This window comes from Acartia tonsa, chromosome 11 (assembly GCF_053477335.1).
Source record: "Acartia tonsa isolate MP-2025a chromosome 11, ASM5347733v1, whole genome shotgun sequence".
Classification (NCBI taxonomy): Eukaryota; Metazoa; Arthropoda; class Copepoda; order Calanoida; family Acartiidae; genus Acartia; species Acartia tonsa.
In genome coordinates this window covers 19,367,921-19,390,145 of record NC_137270.1, presented here as the reverse complement: position 1 = coordinate 19,390,145, position 22,225 = coordinate 19,367,921, and the positions used below count along the sequence as shown (strand labels likewise).

Below are 22,225 nucleotides of genomic sequence, written 5' to 3'. Positions count from 1 at the left end.
TTTTTCTACGGTTGAAAAATCCGTTAAAACCCTGGATAAGCCGATTGTGTGTTATTACTATGTAATAACCTATTCAATGCAAAAATTAAATGTCATCGTGTTATTATTAGGATTTTATTTATACAATAAAACAAGAATGATAGCATCCATCATATAAAAAAAACTAAAAGGTGTATTCAGTAGAGTTAGAGAAAATTATTATTTACCAGCAGCTACGCATAGGGGAAAATGCAGAGTCGTTCATCCACTTTAAATTTTAGGTTTAAAAGAAAAAGGTTGGAGGTATATTTTTCCAGAGAAATTTCCTTTTGGAAGGGTGGAGTTACCCTCTCCCAAAATAGTTATAAACCTTCCATGGACCTATGAGAAGCTTCACTGTAGAAGACAACTACATCGCTTAACGAAATTCTTCAGAACAAACATACAGATAGACAGACACACAGATAGACATCTTGTTACTTTTAATCATGAAAATAATGTATGTACGTCTACACTTATTATAAATACCATGAACGTACGGACGCGACGTAGAATATATAGTAGTTGCGCTACCTAAAATTATGAAACGTGCGTAACTACGCAATAACTTTTTATGTTATACGTACGTACAGAGATTGTAGTAGACAGGGAGGAAGGGGACATTGGACTGTTTATTACACTAGTCCCTAGTGTTTCAAATTAACGTTTTCTTATTTGTTAGGGACTTTAATTGAATTTTGATTGGTTAAAGTTGAGTGTCCAACTGTATCAACCACTTAATTGTAATCTACAGGAAGGGTATTTTTTTGTATCAACATTGGAGATTCACATCAATTTATCGGCCATTGTCTTATCCCTTTAGATCCCTGAGAACAAACACAGAGACAAAAAAAACAATAATAAAAAGATTATTTTAGAGGCTTGGCATACTTTAAAGGCTTTTAATAATTTTTTGTATGACAGGTTCTTCTTATGTTATTTGTACAAATACAAGGATAGATATGTTCAAAAGTAGCAAAGCTATGATATTTTTTACAAACAAGAATTAAAAGAATTGAAGGAAAACGGATCGACGGACCAAGTAGGTTATAGGATAGATGTACATATCTATAATACAAAGTAGTACGATGTCTGTCTGTCCGTCCGTCTGTCTGTCGCTTAAGATCTGAGTAACCACTAAACCGATTGGGCTCTATTCTTCAGGGAATGTACCTACTGGTCCTGTGATGGTTTTAAGCTATTTTCTTGGGGGGTGGGACACCCCCAACCCTCACAAAATACCCCTCGCCCCCCCCCAAAAAATATATTTTTTTACCTTTTCTTTTTAAATCTAAATAACACAAAAATAGGTTAATCAAACGTCTTGGGGCAAAGCCCCTAGAGGCTAGGGGCGAAGCCACTATTAGTTAAAGAATCTGCACAAGCTGTATATCAGATAAATTACTCTTTTTTAAAATTAAATGCTAACTAGAACATTACAGACACACAGACCGACCACTTTGAAAAAGTAAATTGTAAAGTATATTCGCTCCATGTTCATACTTGTTTATTCAAATAAAAGCTATGTAATAAAGGTGTTATTTTAATCTATTTGAATCATAACTCTTTTTAATAAATATCTGTCATTGTGAAAATAAGGCTTTAGTGTGTATCAATCCAGTAATCTATAATACAAAGTAGAACGATGTCTGTCTGTCCGTCTGTCTGTCTGTCTGTCCCTTAAGATCTCGGTAACCACTGAACCGATCGGATTCTACTCTTCAGGGTATATACCTATTGGTCCTGTGGTGGTTTTAAGCTATTTTCTTGGGGGGTGGGACACCCCCAATCCCCCAAAAACCAAACCCCTTATTGCTTAAGATTTCCTTGGTCCTTTAACGAATTTCGCCTTAATTTTTTTTATCACCTCTTGGGGCAAAGCCCCTAAAGGCTAGAAGCGAAATAAATTAGATAAGGGGAAGATTTTTATTTTCTTTATGTCTTATCCTGCGGGGCTACTTAATACCCCATAAATAACCTTACTACCCTCCCCCACTTCCTTATTTTCAATATTTTTAAATTAAATGGGACTGGGTTGGGGTACCAATAGTGTAATAGTTATTTCTCGCATCGTATTATAAACGGCTTTCCGCGGATATAGAATGTACAATTATGAGATTAGAACTAGTTTTTTAGCCCCGAGGTGCCGAAGGCACCGGCTAAAAAAACTGGTTTTAATCTTATGATTGTATATTTTTATATTCGTAGAAAGCTGGATATAATACGATGCTAGAAATAGTTTTTTCGCATGGATGAGAACCGGTTCCTATCCACCGGATTCGAATGAATACGAGAAAGGAATATATCTTATTCAAATTAATTAAAATCTATGAATAATACGTCCTTTGTTTCTTATATTAATATTATACTTAACAAAATGTCTAGATTTGAAGTTGCAATTTGTTTATGCAAAAATATTTGCATTATTTTAATATTTTTGCTACAACAGGGATAATTATTTCAATTGTTATATAGTAGCGCAGCTATGTTAGGAAAAGTAGTAATGTTTAAATGTTTTGGATATACTGCAGTTCACGGTGATATATTGCTGGTAAGCAATATTTCCAAAAATCTATGAATTTTAAAGGCTGCTAGCTGCCAAACGGCTGAACGTACAGATTATACCCGCACATCATTTTAAGCGGCATAAGAAGGCCTACAACTAATCTGGAATAGCAAAGATCCAATTATGCACAGGGAAAGCTTCACTGAAGAAAAACGCGTAAAATAGGTCTTTTTCGCGCATTTCTTTGCACTGCGAGATAATTATGCATAATTGATTTATGGCTATTCCAGATTATTTCTAGGCCTTCTTATGCCGCTTAAAACAGTGTGCGGGCATGATCTGTACGTTCAGCCGTTTGACCGTGAACTGCAGTAGATCCAATGTTTTAAATATTGCTAACTCAAATGATAATAGGTGCTTTCACACAATTGGCCAGTTAAGCACTAATAATACCCCTCCCTAACTAATTTTAAAATAAAGGGGAAGTTTCACGAAATGCATTTGAACTTAATTTAGTGAGCCGCATATTTGAAAGAATTTCAATTTTCTACCACGTAGTTTTGAAAATAACAAGACTTAAAAATCGTCTTTTTGTGATATATGCAATTTAAAAAGACGATATTGATATTTTAAAAACTACGTGGTAGAAATTTGAAATTCTTTCAAAAATATGCCATATAAATATAGTTTAACCCATTAACTAGCAAAAAATATGCGGTTCACTAAATTAAGTTCAAATTTTGTGAAACTACCCCTTTAATTAAAGGGGCCGAGTGGGGGTAGTATTTTATTTGCCTAACCCCTAAGGGGGCCCTAACCCTGCAGTGTACCAATGTAACCTCCCCCTCATTTATATTTACCAATATTGAGGGGGAGGAAGATATAAGTGCTCACCAGGATACTTTGTGGGATACCACTGTAAGTTATATTAAAGCTGTAATTCTTAAATATATAAAGAATTTACGAGATAAAAACATAAAAGAATATAAAATTCAGACAATTTTAATAGCAAATCTTTTTTATCAGTTTCGTGTGTTGGTTTATCATTTTTACCAATGATGTTGAACAAAATCGTATTTGTAGCTTATTTTTAAAACTGGCAGCTAAAATCTGATTAAACAGAATTTAACCAAATTTGAAAGTTTTAATCCGAAAATCCACAATCTTGCTTTTTTGTATTCTTTTTTAACTTAGGGAAGATCGATATCTTAAAAGATCTATCAAATATATGCAACAAAAAGCTTATTTCAATCCTCTATTTTTTCCTATAAGTGTCGATCTTTGAGTTTAGCTATTCAAAAAAAAAATAATATTAAGTTTTACTTTAGTATTGTAGGTGTACATAAAGTTATCGGCCATTGTCTTATCTCTTTAGATCTCTGACTAAGATAGTCTATCAAATTTGCTATGAATCCCCCTTGAGGCAAGGGGCGGAGCTGCATGGTAACAAATTGAAAAATGCAAAAGTCATTGTGCACCGCCATTACTAACAAAGAAATGGTGTACAAAATATCATAAAACTGGTCAATTCTTAATTTTTAACAAATAGCCATTGCTTATACACTTGTCAATGCAATAGAGATTAGAGAATTAGAGTTACTTGCACAATGAGAAAATCATCTTTAATATTTGCCTGGAAGAAAGGGGACAGACAAAAGAATAACATATAGCAAAATGTTGGTGCTTTTATTTAAAGTACCTACTCCAGCACTGAACTCCCCCCTTTATCTTAAAGATTAATTGAAAATAAAGGAGAGGGGGGGGGGGAGGGGATTTTTTTCTCTCCATATGCCTAACTTCTGCGGGGCCTATACCTGCGGTGCTATAACTCTTCTGGGCTAACCAATACCCAATATAACCTAAACTAAACTGACCTAAAGTAAAAAAATTCATTTTTTTTAAAATAAGGAGTTGGGAAGGGGGAGTTTGTTCTTTCTGTCTTACATTAATGTGGATGGGTCGTAGTTATATTTCAATTTCAGGTTTTCCTATGATACTATTGTTATTAACCATCTCATACAATTGCTCTAATTTCTATTACTTTTGCCAATGGTAAATTATAGGCAATCAGTGTTGGGCGGCAGCTATTCAGGGATCCAAAGGGATAAGACATTGGCAGATAAATTTTGTATACCGTTCCGATGATAATTTCTTTTAAAGATTACAATTAGTGGTTGAAACTCTTGGACAGTCAACTAAATGAACCAACCAATCAAAATCAATAAAAGTCAACATATACCAAAACATCATAATAAAACTTTAGGTACTAGTGTAATAAACAGCCCCATGTTCCCTCCCTCCCTAGGAGCTATTAACTTTTACAAAGGTTTCTACCAATTTAATTTGAGGCAAGCACAGAAACAAATTCTGCAACAAATTTATATTTCTTTGTTTGAAATATTGAAGCTACTCTATAACTTACAATGTCTGTCTGTCATTGGGTTAGAAAGGGAATTTTCAACGCTCCAATGATAGATGCATAAGAATGGATATAGGATATACGTAGATATATTGACAGGGTGAAATTAGTCGTTAATTTAGCTTCCTATAATGGACCTTCTACAATATAATATATTTATATAAATTCATTGTATAGCATATAAATGTAGTTTAACCATTTAACCAGGATAGAATATGCGGTTCACTAAATTAAGTTCAAATGCATTTCGTGAAACTACCCCTTTTAACAGCATGATGTCTAAAAATAATATATATTTGAAATTAAACTAAACTGTAAAGTTCTAGTCTGAAATTGTCTCAAATGTAAGTTTTTGTTAAAAATTTAATAAAATCAGTTTAAAAATATTGAAAGAAATCCCAAATATACCCAAAAATTTTTGGAAACTGTAAATTAAACAGTTGTTTCTGAAAAAGAACTGTACATGTTGCTTGACCAGTACGTTAAAGAAAGACTCTTAACAAATTTTAGCGGATTTGTCCCTAGTGGCACTTGAAGTGGGAGGGGGGAAGAAGGTCGACTAACCCACATTTTAATTTTTTTTTTTAATTTAAGAGAGAAAAAATTTGGTACTTTCCCCCAAAATAGCTATAAACTTACCCAGACCCATACATTGCTACAGATAATCACACACAGACATCCTGTTACTTTTATATATGGTAAGTAGGCAATAAAAGATTCAAACTTTTTTATTAACTTTTCATTTAAAAATTAAAACTGAAAAAGGAGGGTCGACAGGGTACATGCACCTGTCGGTCCCCCCCCCCCCCCCCCCCCCTACCCATGGCCTTTGTAATAGTATGATAGTGGTCAGACTGATTTAAACGATACAAATAGCAACGGACATTTTTTCTTGAATACTAAATGTAAAAGAGGCCGGCTGAAGCCTTAATAGACTGTCCTATTATATAAAGCAGTAAGTTTTTTTTTGTCTGAAGTTTAAGGTTTCGGAAACTTCCACTCACATCCCCCAAAAAATTTAATATTGGAAGGGAACTTCAAAATTCTTTTCAAATTCTTATTCCAATTCTAAATACTAGCGGTTTCGCCCCTAGCCTCTAGGGGCTTTGCCCCAAGAGGTTTGATAAAACTAATTTTTCGTGTTTTAGATTTTAAAGAAACTTTAAAAAATATTTTTTTTGGGAATGGAATTTTTTTTTGAGGGGGGGGGGGGGGCCGGGGGTAGTCGACCCCACTATTTTAACTTTAGTTTTAAAAAGAAAAAAAATTTGTGGGAGGGATTTTTCATTTTTTTTGGGGGGTTAGGGGTACCCATCCCCCAAAAAATAGTTATAAACCTTCCCGGGACCTATGAGAAGCTACCTTGTAAAAGGAGAACCCGATCGGATCAGCGGTTAGCGAGATCCTTCGCTACAAACAAACATACAAACAAACAGACAGACAAACAAACAGACATCGTTCTACTTTGTGTTAGATGTATACGATATAGTTTGTCAAGGTTTGTCAAGAAAGGAGGATCTGAGGATTGAAATTTTTTTTTCTCAATATAACTTCTCAAAGTTTTTGAGCTAACGAATAAGATAACGTAGTTTTGTAACTTTGGTGCTAGTAGAAAAGTAATATAAATTCAAATGTTCCCTTAATGAAGAAATGGGAATCATTTTAACTTTATTGGATTTGGGAAGAAAACTTGTAACCTTTATTTCTATTATAGCATGATATAATCGTCCGATTAGTCTACTTAATTTTTTTCTTAAAAGGGGGGGGGGCGAAAGTGACACTTTTTGAAACCAAAACTAAAAGTCAAAGGAACTCAACTAAAAAAAGAGTTACAGGTCTGACATTTTGCATGGCAGTTGCTTTATAGGGGTACAATATGGAACTGTGAAGAAACGGCGGCGCAACCGCCGAAAACCGCCGAGAAAAGGCAACAAAAATTACGGCGGGAAACGGCGGTTTTGGCGGTTGCGCCGCCGTTTCTTCACAGTTCCATATTGTACCCCTATAAAGCAACTGCCATGCAAAATCTCAGACCTGTAACCCTTTTTTTAGTCGAGTTCCTATGTTGACTCTTAGTTTTGGTTTCAAAAAGTGTCACTTTCGCCCCCCCCCCTTTGAGATTTATATAGGGCCTGAAAAAACATTTAAAAAGACCTCCCCAGCTGAATACATTTTAATTATATCAACAAATCTACAATTAATGGTCAATCCAAAGCCATAAATAAAATGTTTTAAAGTTCATAGTTAAATGAACTAGATATAAAATCTTAATTTCGTCCTGGGGGCAAATATTTTAAGTATTTTGTATGTATTTTTAGTAGTGGAACTACTTTATATATATTAGCTTATGGTCGGTCCCTATTTTCATTTTTTTTTAGTTTTTTTTTGTGTCTAAAATAATGAATTACTTATTGCTATCATTGCTTCTATATTCATTGCTAACGGCTTCGCCCCTATTAGCCTCTAGGGGCACATGAACCCACTTTTTTGTAAGAGATTTTTCCAGAGGCGATTTCTATTTGGAGGGAGGAGACCTACCCACAAGTAGTTATAGACCTTTACTGAACCTAAAAGAAGCGTTATTGAAAAGAAGAACTATATCTGCATTTAGGTCTTTCTGCCAAAGATACTGTTAATTTTCTATGAGCATTTCTGTGCATCTTTAGTAGATGCATATCCTTGTTATTGTGAATGGTTAATGATCAAATTTTCCCTAAATAACTAATCTAAATAAAAACCTAAGACAAAGGACTGTAAATCAAAATTTATTTGCAGGGATAAAGGATTTAGAGAATAGAGTTTTTTACTAATGCTATATAAATATTAGCTTCTAAATGAATTAAGGCGAGGTAAAAAAAACTTCTCATATTAAAAAGTTATCTATTTTTGTTTAATTTTTACAAACAGTGGCGATTACAGGGTTTTGCCGGGGGTAATGAAAATCATTAAGGATTCAATTAGTGGTTGAAACGTTTGGACACTCAACTTAATGAACCAACCAACCAATCAAAATTAAATTTAAGTCCCCAAATTGTTAGGCCACCAAAAAAGAAAACTTTATTATACGACTTTGGGGACTAGTGTAATAAACAATCAAATGTCCCCTACTTCCCTGAAGAATTACTAACTTTTTGTTTATTACTAAACAAATGAATTTTTGATTGATACATAATAATTATGGAACAAAAACTATAAGAAGCGAAGCAACACCAAGCTTTTGTCTTTTGAATAATATAATGGTTATTTGGGAATAGTCCCTTTCGTGACATCGCATCTTAAGGGGCGATTTGTCGTATTTTTAAAAGGACTTTTTTTAGGTTATTTTAAGTTAGGTTAGGTTATGTTGGGTTAGGTGATTGCCCCACGGGGTTAGGTAATTGGCCCTGCAGGGTTAGAGCCCCCCGCAAAGGATAGAAATAGGAGAAAACCTACTGTGAAAAATACGAAGAATCGCCCCTTAAGGTGCGATGTCACGAAAGGGACTATACCCGGTTATTTTCTTTTTATGGACAGCTTTCTGCGGATAATATGATAAATTATTTTATGATTTTTAATTTAATATTCGTGGAAAATTCTCTGTAATACTATGCAATACATGATTTTTCAGTACAGCTGAGAACCGGTTCTGATCTAGCGGATATTAATCGGTTTCAAAGCTATTCTGGAAATCTAATTATGGCCATAAGTATTAAAGTAACAACAATATAATATATAGTCCATGGTTATAAAAAGACTAGTAAAGCTTAATACAGTACTTATCTAGCCAGCCCCCCCCCCTCTTTCCACCCTTCCCTTACACTCTTGCTTTATGATATGTTATCAGCAACTAACGGCTACGCCCCTAGAGGCCTATAGAGGGACTTTAAATGTTTTCTTTAAAAATATATAAGTTGAGAAAAAAATATTTTTTATTTTTCTACTAATGTCTGTACGCCAGTGGCTCGCTTGGCGGTCCTTAATTTTTTTTTTCTAGAGCAATTTCTTTTTAGAGGGTGGTGGTACCTTCTCCTTAAATAGTTATAAACCTTCCCATGACCTATAAGAAGCTACATTGTTAATGTGAACCATTTCGGTTAAGAGGTCATCAAAATCGGTAGAGACAGACAGAAAAAGATCCTATTACTTATCCCTGCTGACTAGAGACGCAGCTTTCAAACTAGATAGTACATACCTGCAATAAAATCATATTATTTAGTTAAGCCTGCATTTATCTAGTATCAACCGAATTAGATATTTTAAACCAAGCAAATTTATCAGGGATCTAAAGGGCCGACAAATTGATAACTTTCCCCAAAGATGATGCACAAAGTTTCCCCTTCTGAATATTACAATTAGTGGTCGAAACAATTGAACACTTGATGATCCAACCAATCAAAATTCATTTAAAGTCCCTAAAGTTATCAAGCCGACGAATAAGAAAACGTTAATATAAACTTTGGAAACTAGTCCAATGTCCACCCCCCCCCCCCCTCCCTGCAAATATCTTGTAACCATAATTTAGCCTTACTCAAACTGCAATTCAGATAAGTAAACCTAACTTGAAATAAAGCTGGTATAGTTGTAAAGGGATAGTTAGTTGCATGAAAAAAAAGCAAGTATAGCTGTAAAGGGATAGTTGCATGAAAAAAAGCAAGTAAAGCTGTAAAGGGATAGTTGCATGAAAAAAAAGCAAGTATAGCTGTAAAGGGATAGTTGCATGAAAAAAAGCAAGTATAGCTGTAAAGGGATAGTTGCATGAAAAAAAAGCAAGTATAGCTGTAAAGGGATAGTTGCATGAAAAAAAAGCAAGTATAGCTGTAAAGGGATAGTTGCATGAAAAAAAGCAAGTATAGCTGTAAAGGGATAGTTGCATGAAAAAAAAGCAAGTATAGCTGTAAAGGGATAGTTGCATGAAATAAAGCAAGTATAGCTGTAAAGGGATAGTTGCATGAAATAAAGCAAGTATAGCTGTAAAGGGATAGTTGCATGAAATTAAGCAGGTATAGCTGTAAAGGGATAGATAAATAAAATGTCAGGTATGAGTATGGCCCACATCGCGTCGTACTAGAGACATTAAAACTAGCACCTACTAAGGCTATGTCTGGCATGTTACACTAATACTAATAGTGAGTAATAGAGGAATGCCTTTGCCAATAAACATAAGCAACTTTGGACGTTAGAGTATATATAAATATAAATACTAAAAATTTCCGCACTCTATCTTAAATAGAAGCTGAGTAAATCAAATTTCCCCCCTACTATTAGAAGGTAAGACAAAGTTAATTATAGAGTAGCTAAACAATAAGGAATAAGCAAAGGTAAAAAGTTTTTTTTTTTAACAATAGACAAACAGGCGCTAATTAAAAAAAAGAGTTGCTTCGCTGCTTCAATGATGGTAGGCCTAGATTTATATCATATTAACTCTAGAGCAAGAGTATTTTTGAGTACGTTCTATTTAGAAAGGTACATAATCATTGACACAGGGAAATGACAATGAACGATAAATTATATTTCACTCCAATTTAAAATTTTTCTGGAGGCTACTAAGTGTTAGGGGGAAAAGTGATGTGGAATATTAATTTGCAATTGTCCTCTTCCCCCTCCCTGGTTTTAAAAGATACAAGATTGAGGCGTCATGGTATAATATTTATAATTTTTAACATTACGTAACATTAAAAATTGGAAAATTTGATATTAAATAAGACATCTTCAAATTGTACATGGCTTTTCCCCTATTTTTTTGTTGAAGGGGGGAGGGGGCGTAAATACACTTCCTCGTTTTTCTTTAATGTGTTAAAGCCATTTTAATACCTTAACCCATCCCGGGACCTATTTAAAGCTTCCCTATAATGGAGAATACAGACAATTCAGTGGTTGTCGAGATTTTACCGGCCAACCCAAAAAAAAGCTTTACTCTTTTATATAATAGACTAGAGGCTGCGCCCCATGCATCTGGGGGCTCTGTATTTCAAGAGCTAGGAAATGGCAAAAATTGGCCTAAAACAATCCCAAGACATTAATCCGGAAATAAAATAGCCTAAAACCATCCTGAGACATATTTGAAGATTCCTTGAAAATGAGAACTAAGTAGGTTCAGCGGTTAGCAAGATCCTTCAGTACAGACAAAAAATGCTTACTCTTTTATATAATACTAGCGGCTTCGCCCCTAGCCTCTAGGGGCTTTGCCCCTAGACGTGATAAAAAAATTCTGTACTTTTAATATTGATACTATGGCCAGTGATATGGACTTATATAGAGCGTTATATTGGAATCTAAATAAACTTACGGCAATCCCCCTTGGTCTCTTGAGGGGGAGGGGGGGGGGGGTGGATTAGACCCTAGACATAATTTAAATTCTAGTTTTAATTTGAAAAAAGTAAAAATTAAAAAATCATAACGTACCCTCCCCCAAAATAGTTATAAGAGCCTTCCCTGACCTAAAAAATAGGAATTTTGCCTTCAAAGAAAAACTATTTTACCTTTTTACTTTTTTTGTAAGAAAACTTAAAGACAGTTTATTTCAATTCATAAACAACTAACAGAAAATTCGTATGTGTTTTAAAAATTCTTACATGAACAAAATCAATACATGATTAAAATGGAATGAAATTACGGAATACTTGTCTATGTTACGACTATGGCGTGATTTTTAGGCCTTTTCACTAAAGGTTGCTGTAGCCACAGATACATAAATGTTTTTAGTAGCGTAGCTACTATTTAATTAACTTTGACTGTCCGGTTAGTAAAGCGTGCTATTGGATAAATATGAATTTCCGGTCTGCTATTTGATATAGAGCTTCCAGAAAAAACATGTTTTACTTTGTCCGTCAGACTGTTAGTCATGCTAAAAAAGAGAAATGTATTAATTTTTTTAAAACTTAATAATCACACATTATTTCCCCCCTTTTTTATGAACTTCACTCTATGATTCCCTTTAACCGTTTGTCTGTCCATCCATGATTTATTTCGGCTTTGCTACTTTTGAATATTGTCATCCTTGTGACATAAGAAAAGCAACTTCTCTATGATTCATTTAAAATCTCCATTTGCTTAAGTCAGCAACAATGTATAATTATAACTAAAATTAAGTAGTTTTTAGTTTCAATCTAATCTATTCAACTAATCAATATTGTTACTTATATCTAACATATATTCAAACAAAGTGAAACTTGTGGCTGGCTAATAAAAACGATCCCCCCAGCCACCAATTTCACATCCCACCCTCCCCTCCTACTAGATGAACGAACTGACCAATAAGTGATATTCTTGTTAGCAAGCTAAATTGAAAATTTTCTCTTATCATAAAATCCACGTATGATCTATATCCATTTCTTTAACTAACTACGCCCAATTTTTACCGTTCGGTCCTTGTTGAAATGATTTTATAATTGTATGGGTTAGTTTAATAGTTATTTATGGCCATTTTCCTCTTTCTCCTCTTAAAATTCCAATTAAAATATCATACAATTGTAAGGGCAAGATGGTTTCAATACAACTCGGTACTTGTTATATAAAGTAGCAAGGTTTTTTGCCTGAAACTTAAGATTTCAATAACTTATATAGAACCGATAGATTTCTCAATTGGCCCTGGGATGGTTTTAGGCAATTTAGGTCTTGGGATGGTTATAGGCTATCTAAGTCTTGGGAGGATTTAAGCTATTTTTCTAGCACCCTCTATCCCTTTTAAAACAGAGCCGCTAGGTACTAGGGTCGCGACCATTTGTGTATTACAAAGTAGTACACAGTTTGTCTGTCTGTCGGGTTCTTCCGTTCGTCCATCTGTCTGTCCCTTAAGATCTCGATAAATGCTTTATGCAACTCTAAAAGCAGGATAAACATTTAACTGATCTGATGCAAGACCTTTTATGAAACATTCTTGAAAACTAGAAAATGATTAGATCATTGTTATTGTCTTCTTAACATAGAGAGAGAGGGGGCAATGGCATTTGAAATAAATCTTTACATTTCCCCCAATTCCAGAAAAACCTTCTTATGGCATAATTATACTTGCTAATATGGACTTCAATTTTCGTTCATGCAGTAGGAGGGGAGAGGATGGGGTTATGGGGGTGGATACGGTTATCCTTTTTTTAGCCAGCTACAAGTATCCCATTATCAGAGTTTATGAAAATATTGTGCAACATCCAAGTAAAAACATATCGATTGGTAAGCAATACTATTGCAAAAGAAACACCATTACATCGTACCATTAAACATCTAGAGGCGATTGCTACAAGAGTGACAATATCCATAAAACAATTCATAAAACATGAAATAAAGAAATTTAAAAAGTGTGAAGTCTTAAAGTATGTATTGACATAAGACATGCTTTTATTATCAGGATTTAATTATAGAGATGCTTTAATTAAAAAATTGAGACTTGCAGTTCAAGGAATTTTTATTTTAATGTTTTAAATGGACATATGTACTTTTGACATTTATAGAGTTGCTACGCTTCCTTTATCGTACCTAACTGTAATAGGAATCATCATGCAAAGTTTGAAATCGATAGGACAATTCTAAGATGTATAAATTAACGAAAAGATCTATCCGTTACGAACGGTTGGGCCGACCATAATTATAGAAAGCTTCGCTTTAAAAAAAACATTCGTTGAGCAAAATGGTGAAAGCTGTGTAATGATTTATGGTGGTGTTATAAGATGTTTTTCTATTACCTAAAGCTATTCTTATATAAGTAGGTGTTATAAAATATTCTTACTTAGATAAACTAGAAAGTTCTAGGTTCTATATAACACATGTACTTTTTAAAAAGATGTATTCTAGAAGCGCAGCTGCTAGTCAATTATCTTAATAATGATTTTTAATCCCTTAACTGTTATTCTTTACGTGAGCGAAGCTGCTTCATAATTAGAAATGTATGTCTATCAGCTACTTCTATTAAGGGATAACGTGATTTTCTCGTCTGCTATTGAAGATTAGACGTCTGAATTTTTTTTGAGAAGATTCCCTATATTCATGAGGATCATGTATATAGTCTACTTAGTCCGCCAGTTTGTCCGTCAGTCTGTATGATAACTCTAAGAGGAAATAATTTTTTTGTAGAAGAATAGTTATTTCTAGCATCGTATTATAAACAGCTTAGCCCCGAGATGCCGAAGGCATGTGCTAAAAAAAAAAATTTTAATCTTATGAGTGTACATTTTTTGTTCGTAGAAAACTGGATATGATACGATGCTAGACAAAAAATTTTCGTTCTAATCCACCAGATATTAGAATGAATACGAGAAATGTATGTTCCTCATTTTAGATAGATGTTTTTTTTGTCAATTTGTTCTTACTAACTAGTACACATATACTCTTTAATTCACTTTGTCAGTCTGTCTATCGTTACTGCTCTGATATACTTTTAATTTTATAAAAATATAGTTTTTCTCAGCTGTTGTATTAAAAGATAGGACACTGAAATATTGTACGAAAATTCTTACTTATTTAGATTACTTTACTTCTTAGATTAGATTACTGGTTGTCATCCTTATTTAAACTTTAAAAAATTTTATTTGATTACCTAGAAACTTGTTTATTGTAAAAGAAAAGAAAAATGATATATCAAACAAGGAGTAAAATATAGATACAGAAATTCATTGGGAAAAAAAGTTAAACAATGTTGGTGATAATTTTTAGTTTGTTTCTTTATTATGTTTGGTTAGGTTATATTGGGTACTGGGTAGTCCCACAGGGTTAGAGCACAACAGGGTTAAAGCCCAATTCAGAGGTAGATTCCCAAAATAAATTTGCCCCACTAATCGCTTAGTGGGGCAAAATTGTTTTCGTGAAAAATCCACCAAATCACATTAAAAATCTACAAAAAATTAAACAAAATCATAGAAGGGTTATTAACATAAGATTTTATTTAATTTTTGTCGATTTTTTATGTGATTTTGGAGGATTTTTCACGAAAACAATTTTGCACCACTAAGCGATTAGTGGGGCCAATTTTTTTTTAAGAATCCACCTCAGGAGTTTCTGCAAGGATGTCCTAAAGGGGTGATTCCCCCCCCCCCCCCATATAAAAATTACCCCAACTATTTAGGAGGGGGTATTTACATTTTTTGTGTGAAAATGGAGTTTCCTACAACAAATTTTAGAATCATAACAGAGCCTCTATGAATTTGGGGTACCAGTCGGACTAGAAGTTTCTGAGATCTTACATCAAATCATTTTACTTATTGAAATGCAATGATGAAACTATGTCTTTCTAATGGATAGGTATAGGATATACGTGGATATATTGACAGGGAAAAAATTGGCGCCATTTTAACTTAAGATTTTAACTAATATAGACTACATTATTGGCCAGTTCGTTCATCCAGTAGAAGGGGAGGGGATGGGGTAAAGGGGATTGGATGGGGGATATCTTTTCTTTAGCTAGTTGCGAGCCTCACTTCATAAAAATCTGGAGCAACATCCAAGTAATAATATATCCATTAACTTAAATTAATTTCAAGAATACCAATCTCAAATTGTAGATTTTAATTTCTAATGATAAATGCGCAAAAGTCAATTTTCTTTGTTAAAAATTTTTTACCCTCAATTTGTTATGAAATAATGTTTATGTTTAGAGTTGCCTTGCCCCCGGCTAAATAGTAATAATAGGCCCCATACTGAGCTGTAGAAGAAGGGTCTTGTAGCTAATTTTGCTCTGTACATGCATAAAGTTATTGCATAAGAAGATATTAAAATGTATGAAGAATTTGATTGTGGATCAAATAAAAATCTAAAGATCTTTATGGAACAAAATTTTTGAAAATCAGAACAGAAAGTTGGATAAAATTAGGGTTTGATTTAATTTTTAAAGCATTTTATAAGAAAAGCTTAATAAATCCATTAAAAACGTCCGTTAATGCCAATATTTAAAAGTTTTCATAAAAAATGCGTAGTTTGGACAAATGTGATATAAAATTCAACCCCCCCCCCCTATCTTTTTATAAAAATGATCATAGGTAAAATGGGTTATCAATAGAGTTTAATTTTAAAATCGCTAAAATATTTGCTTTACAAAATTTATTTAAATACATTGACTTAAGTTCGTATAGTTATATTCATGAATAGGTAGTTAAAAAAAACCATCAAATTTAAAATATATTAAAAAGGGAGTCAACGTTTTAAAAACAAACAAATACACTAAGTCAGGAATAAGTTATAGCCAACAAGCGAAATAAATCTAAAATAATATTTTTTTTTTTTTGGGGGGGGGCAGATGGAGAGGTCGTCAATTCTACTATATGTAGCCCCCCAAAGACAGATGAAAAAAGCGTATAGGTTTCGTGATTTTTTTTATGGAATCAATATCGTTGTTGGTATAAGCTGACACCAAATACGCATATCATGAATCGTGATTTTAACCAGCTACTAGTTTCATCCTATTAAAGTAAACCAAAATCTGGTGCAACATCCAAGTAATAATAAATCCATTAGTCCTACATACTAGAACCCTATTCTATTTATGGTACATGCATTCAAGTTTAAATGAAATACATATGTATAGGTATGTAATGTATGATATTAGTCCAACAAAACAACAAAAGCTTATCAATTTTTAGCAATTATTTACCATGAATAAAAAAATACTAGATCGGCATCTAATATGTGTATATTTAGCTGTTTTTTTAACGGAAAACAAAATTTTAATGAAGTTTAAATGAGTAATATACCCTAATCTATTATAGAAGTGCCCTATTTTTTGAGAAATAAGTGTTATTTTAAACAAACATTAAATAAATAAAACAACAAAACTCTCATTTTTTTCCAGGGAAAACAGTTTTAGATGTCAAGCTTTTTGGGTTTTTTTTGGTTATTTTTATAAAAATCCACCAAGTATGTAATAAGCAAGTAGAGTATACTTAAAGTTCAGCTGTAGGTAATACTTTTCTATAAAACATTTAGTCAGAGAGAGGGCTGTTTACTACACTAGTCCCCAAAGTTTTATAATAATGTTTTCTTATTCATTGGCTTAACAATTTTGGGGACTTTTAGTGAATTCTGATTAAATTAAGTGTCTTCCTTAAATTGTAATCTAAAGAAGGGGTAATTTTATGTATTATCATTGGGGATATACATCAATTTTTCGACCATTGCTTTATTCCTTTAGATATTAAGTAGAACAGTCAATGATTTAGAGTTGAAGACATTTTATAATATGAGTATTATAATTGATTTTGAGCTTAAATCTGTTATGCATTACTATTCGTTTTTGCTTCAAATTTTTCTGTCAGCAAAACAAAAGTTTTCCTTATAAATATTATTTACTTCATTGAAACAATTAGAGTGTGCAATTCTAATATATAATCTAACTACTAAAAATTAGTTTTGTGTTTTCACTTTGAAAAATTAATTAAGTGATTGGGTTAACTTCCACCCAGGGAGTAAGGGAGGGGACAATGGGCAGTTAATTCAATTTTATAGTTGTGGCCCTTTAAGGTTGAAAACCCAGATATTTCCAGATAAAACAAGTATTTGCAATATAGCAACCTTTAGTGGAAATTTTTGACTTTTTGAATTGTTTTTAATTCGAAATGCACCATCCTTAAGCTGATGCTTTACTAGAAGCCTTTGATTCTAGAGATCAAAACCCTTGTTTCCAATTCATTTCCATAATTGTTATTATCTAAACTTCGGAAAATTAAGGAAACATACCATTTTACTTTTACAACATCTTTTACCCAAATTTTTTTATTGTATTTATTAAAAAGCTTAGACATGAAAAAGCCTTTAAATAATTATATTACAAAACTTACTAAAACAATTACCTTCCTACAGAACTTTTAACTCAAGTTATTTCATTTAACGAAATAAAAATGAGATACCTTGCGTCAAAATTTCATACTACATAAATAAAATAGTTGAGAACATAAGTACATCTTAATTTTAAAGATCTTAAGGTTTAAGTAACATATCTTAGGATAACTGGTAGCTGTGCTCCTAGCATCCAGGACAGAAAAATAAAATAACACCATCTTGAGATTTTAATGATAAACAAACCTTGAACAACTCAGGACTTCGTAAATTTTCCTTAAAATTTTGAAATTTATCGGATCATTAATTACAGAAATATTAAGCTAAAGACAAAAAACTTTTGCCTTTACATTAAATCAATAAGAAACATCTAACATGTCTAAAGTAACGAAAAGAGCTAACCGTTACGGACGTACAAATGTGCGGGACCTAATTATAGGAAGGCTTTGCTCATAATAACTAATAATCTTAATATAATTTCTTTATACAACGCACTAATCGGAATGCATTTACATTAAACAAGAATTAGATATAAAAAATGTAATGATTCAATTTACAAAATAATTTTTTAAAATCAAAATATTCTGTCTGCTTGTTATTGTTTATCTTTTTGTTGACGCGCTAGTTTGCCGCGAGATTATGCATGATTTTGCGTGACGTCATTCATAATTGGTCCCCAAGATTGGTTAGAAACTGCTAAATTCTTGCATGTTCCCTTTAAGCCAGTCCCCAAAGTCTGAGACTCCTAAAAATTGAATATTCGATCCATTGTCCCCTCCCTTACTCCCTGCTTCCACCCCTTTATTCTTTATAATATTTATTAGAAACCAAAGGTGGAGTTTGAATTGGGCTTGGGGAATGGGAGGTAGATCATTTCTTAGATACCATATCCATATCTCTGACTCGAGTAAACAAGATTACCTTGGACTGTTGAGGAAGTTGGCTCAAGTTGTTGCTGTGTCCAGTAGTTGGGGCGGCGGTTGCAGCGGTTGTTATCGTGTTGGTGGGGGAGGGGGACTTGGCCCCCTCAGCGGGGGACAGGCCATTGCCCCCCTGCATATGGTTAACCCCTTGGTGTAGGTCAGTAATTTTGGGCGCGGAGTTTATGTGTGTAAAGTTTTCACTATAATTTGTGTAAGAGTTGTACAAAAAAATAATAATGAAATATAAGCCCTTTTCCCTTAAATATAGTAACAGTAATTTAAATAATTTATATAGCTAAAATAACATAAAAACTAGTGTAAAACACAAAAAGTACTAAAAGTATCGCAGTTTTACATTTAACAAAATCACTTTTGCTGTTTAAGTATTACTAGAACTGCGCCCTAGCATCTAGGGGCTCTGCATTTAAAGGGGGTAAAAATAGCTTTAAACCATCATAAAACCTATGTGAAGCTTCCGAAAAAAAGAAGGAGGGGCTATTGAGCTGTTTATTACACCAGTCCCCAAAGTTTTATAATAACGTTTTCTTATTTGTTGGCTTAACATCTTTTGGACTTAAGTTAAGTGTTCACACTTTTTAACCACTAACTTTAAACTACAGAAAGGGTACATTTGTGGATGTACATAAAATTATCGGCCCTTGTCATATCCCTTTAGATCCCAGAACAAATATGTACTCTTACATAGTTATTTAGATCAATGTCATTGATACCATTTCCGTTATTTTAAGAATCCGATTCATTTTTAACAACAATTGATGTAGAACACATGGATATATTGACAGAGGATAAAAGGTTACTAATATGGATTTCATTTATTAATTAGTTCGTTCATCAAGTAGAAGGGGAGGAGGTGTATGGGGGGTATTGTTACCTTAGCCCGCTGCAAGTTTCACTTTATTAGGGAACATGAAAATCTGGTGAAACATCCATGTAGAAATATATCCATTTTAACAATATATAATTTCTCACAATAACATGTTTTAGAATACGACAAGGACATTTATGTTAAGTAGAAGCGCAGCATAGGAGATATACAATTTAAATAGTTATTTATCGCATCGTGTAAGAGATTTGCTTTTAAAACTATTGTGGATTTTCAACTACCAGAGGGGAAAAGTGTGGATATTCAACTACTCTAGGGAAATATGCGTGGATACTCAGCTACTACTGGGAAATTCTTGGATACTCAGCTACTATTGAGCCAAAAACATTATTGGTGGAAAATGAAAAACTCAATGCTAAAGAGCAAAGTATAAAAAAGGATGCTACAATAATTTACCCTAAATGAATTTTTTGAGTAGTTGCTCTATTAATACAGACAATTACATTAATAGATTTGTTCTTTCCCAAAAGCTTAATATTAGAATATTTGGAATGTTTTTTCCTATGTGGGAGGGGAGGGTGGTAATAATATACTCCCCTCCTCTTAGTTTCCAAGTCTATTTTTTCCTACTTAGTCAAAAGAATTGATTTTTTGTCACATTTATAACAATGCATACAAAAAATAAGAAAATCTAACCTACGGTAGAACTAAAGGAGCGGACTTTGGGCTGTTTATTACTCCAGTCCCACAAGTTTTATAATACTGTTTTCTTATTCTTAGTCTTAAAAACTTTAGAGACTTTTAATCAGGTAATCTTTATTGGTTTAATCATTAAGTTTATTGTCCAAATGTTTCAACCACTAATTATAATCTACAGAAGTAGAAATTTTGTGTATCATGATTGAGGATGTACGTCTTTTTATCAGCCATTGTCTTATCCCTTTAGATGCCTGAGTAGAACTAATGGACATGACTCTTACAAAGAAATGCTTTACTGTTAAAAATCCTTGAATGTGGAACCACAAAAATGGTATTGAAGAATAAAATATAATTAATGGACTTCTTTCAAATATGTAACTATTAGACAAATTGCTTTTAAAGTAAGTCTACAGGGTTGTATATTCTCCACAAGATTAATTTTTTTCCCCAGCTGCAAAATATTTAATTCCCCCCCCCCCCCACCCATGAGTTTTTACGAAGGATGGGAAAAAATGTTTTTAATACTCTTTATTTTTTCCTCCTCCCACATAATTTTTTATCCCCTTTCCCCCTTTAAACAGGGATTTCAGAATGTATACCCCTGTTAGTATATTATGTGAGTCCTGTAATATCTCCGAAAGTGTTAGACCGATTAGGTTTTTAGCAATTTATATTATATTGAAGTAGTTAGATTTATAATTATGGAAAGAAATCTAAGTAAAAGACAACAAAAATAAGTTGTTAATAGTCTAAATTACCTCTATTATATCATTTGTTCAACTCTTTCCTAGTGTTTTGATGAATAGTTGAATTGTGAATTGTATCAACAATAATATCATTTGTATTATCTAGGTGCACTTCTTTGTCACTGTTGATTGATTGATTGTCTAGCTCACTGCGAGATGCCGCGCTATTGTCAACATCAAAGTTGATTGATTGATTGTCTAGCTCAGTGTGAGATGCTGCACCAGATTTTTCAGTCACCGGGAAGAATTCTGCCAAATTATTTTGTGTGTTGATTTTATTGTTTTGATTAGCAAGGCTACTCTATATTTAGGGTGTAAGATTATATTTTATTTTAAATACAAAAAAATATCAAAAGGTTTTTTTGTTCATCATGAAATTACACTTCACCCTTACCTAACAATATTTTTGGCAATTCTAGTGGTTGCGCACTTAGCGGCTCTTAATTTTAGGTGGGATGATAGAAGGTACAGAAAATAGCATAAATCCATTTAAAGGCATAAAAATAAATTAGCCTAAAACCATCTAAAGATTTTTGTGAAGTTTCCCTTAAACGTAGAGTACTCAATCGGTTTGAGAGGTTCTTGACGGAAAAACAGTAAAACCTAACAATTTTATATCATATGATTCGGATGATAACATAAATATAAGAAATATAACACCCTTGTTATTAAGGTACTTATTAACGATACCTTTATACAACTCCATTAATATCTTTGTAAAAATATTGGTGGGAGGGATAGGCAACGTTAAGTAAAATATTCCTGAAACTGTAAAGGCTCTTAGCTACATAACGGCTGAATATACATCTTTTCCCGCACTTTGTTATAATCATGATAATAAGGCATATAAATAATATGGAATAGCCAAGATTCAATCATGCAAAGAGCACTATCGCCTGTAAAAAACGCACATATAAAATTAGTCTTTTTCGCGCAATTATGTGTGCTTTGATATATCTGCATTAGTGAGGACTCTAGAATCCTCTAGGGGCACTTAAAGTGGAAGGAGTTCCCCCTCCCCCCTCCATTTTCATTTCTAGTTTTAAAGGGGAGAGGGTGTTTTTTTTCCAGGGGAGGTTTATCTTGAAAGGTTAAGGATACCCACCCCCAAAGTATTTAGTTGTAAACCTACCCTGGACCTATAAAAAACTTCGCTGTAGAGAAGAACCATATCAGTTCAGCGTTTTGCAAGATCAATAACTACAGACAAAAAGCTTACTACTCTATATAATAGGATTGGCTATACTAGGTTGTTTGTAGGCCTTCTTTGTTTGGTGACACCCATATTACTGAATATTATATACATTCAGCTGTTTAGTCATTAGCAACCTTAAGAGT

At 33.1% G+C, this 22,225-nt stretch overlaps 1 protein-coding gene across 1 annotated transcript in view; it reads right to left on the bottom strand.

Annotated features, from left to right (window-relative positions):
• LOC145332756 (uncharacterized) overlaps positions 1-21,183 on the bottom strand; it is a 36,063-nt gene extending 14,880 nt beyond the window's left edge. Inside the window, exons 1-2 of the mRNA XM_080177809.1 lie at positions 20,932-21,183; positions 18,597-18,801 (exon numbers count right to left, since the gene is read on the bottom strand). Of these exons, the coding sequence (XP_080033935.1) occupies positions 18,597-18,734 (138 nt within the window). The 5' untranslated portion in view covers positions 18,735-18,801; positions 20,932-21,183. The remainder of the gene's footprint in view (positions 1-18,596; positions 18,802-20,931) is intronic.
• Between the last annotated feature and the right edge of the window lie 1,042 nt (positions 21,184-22,225).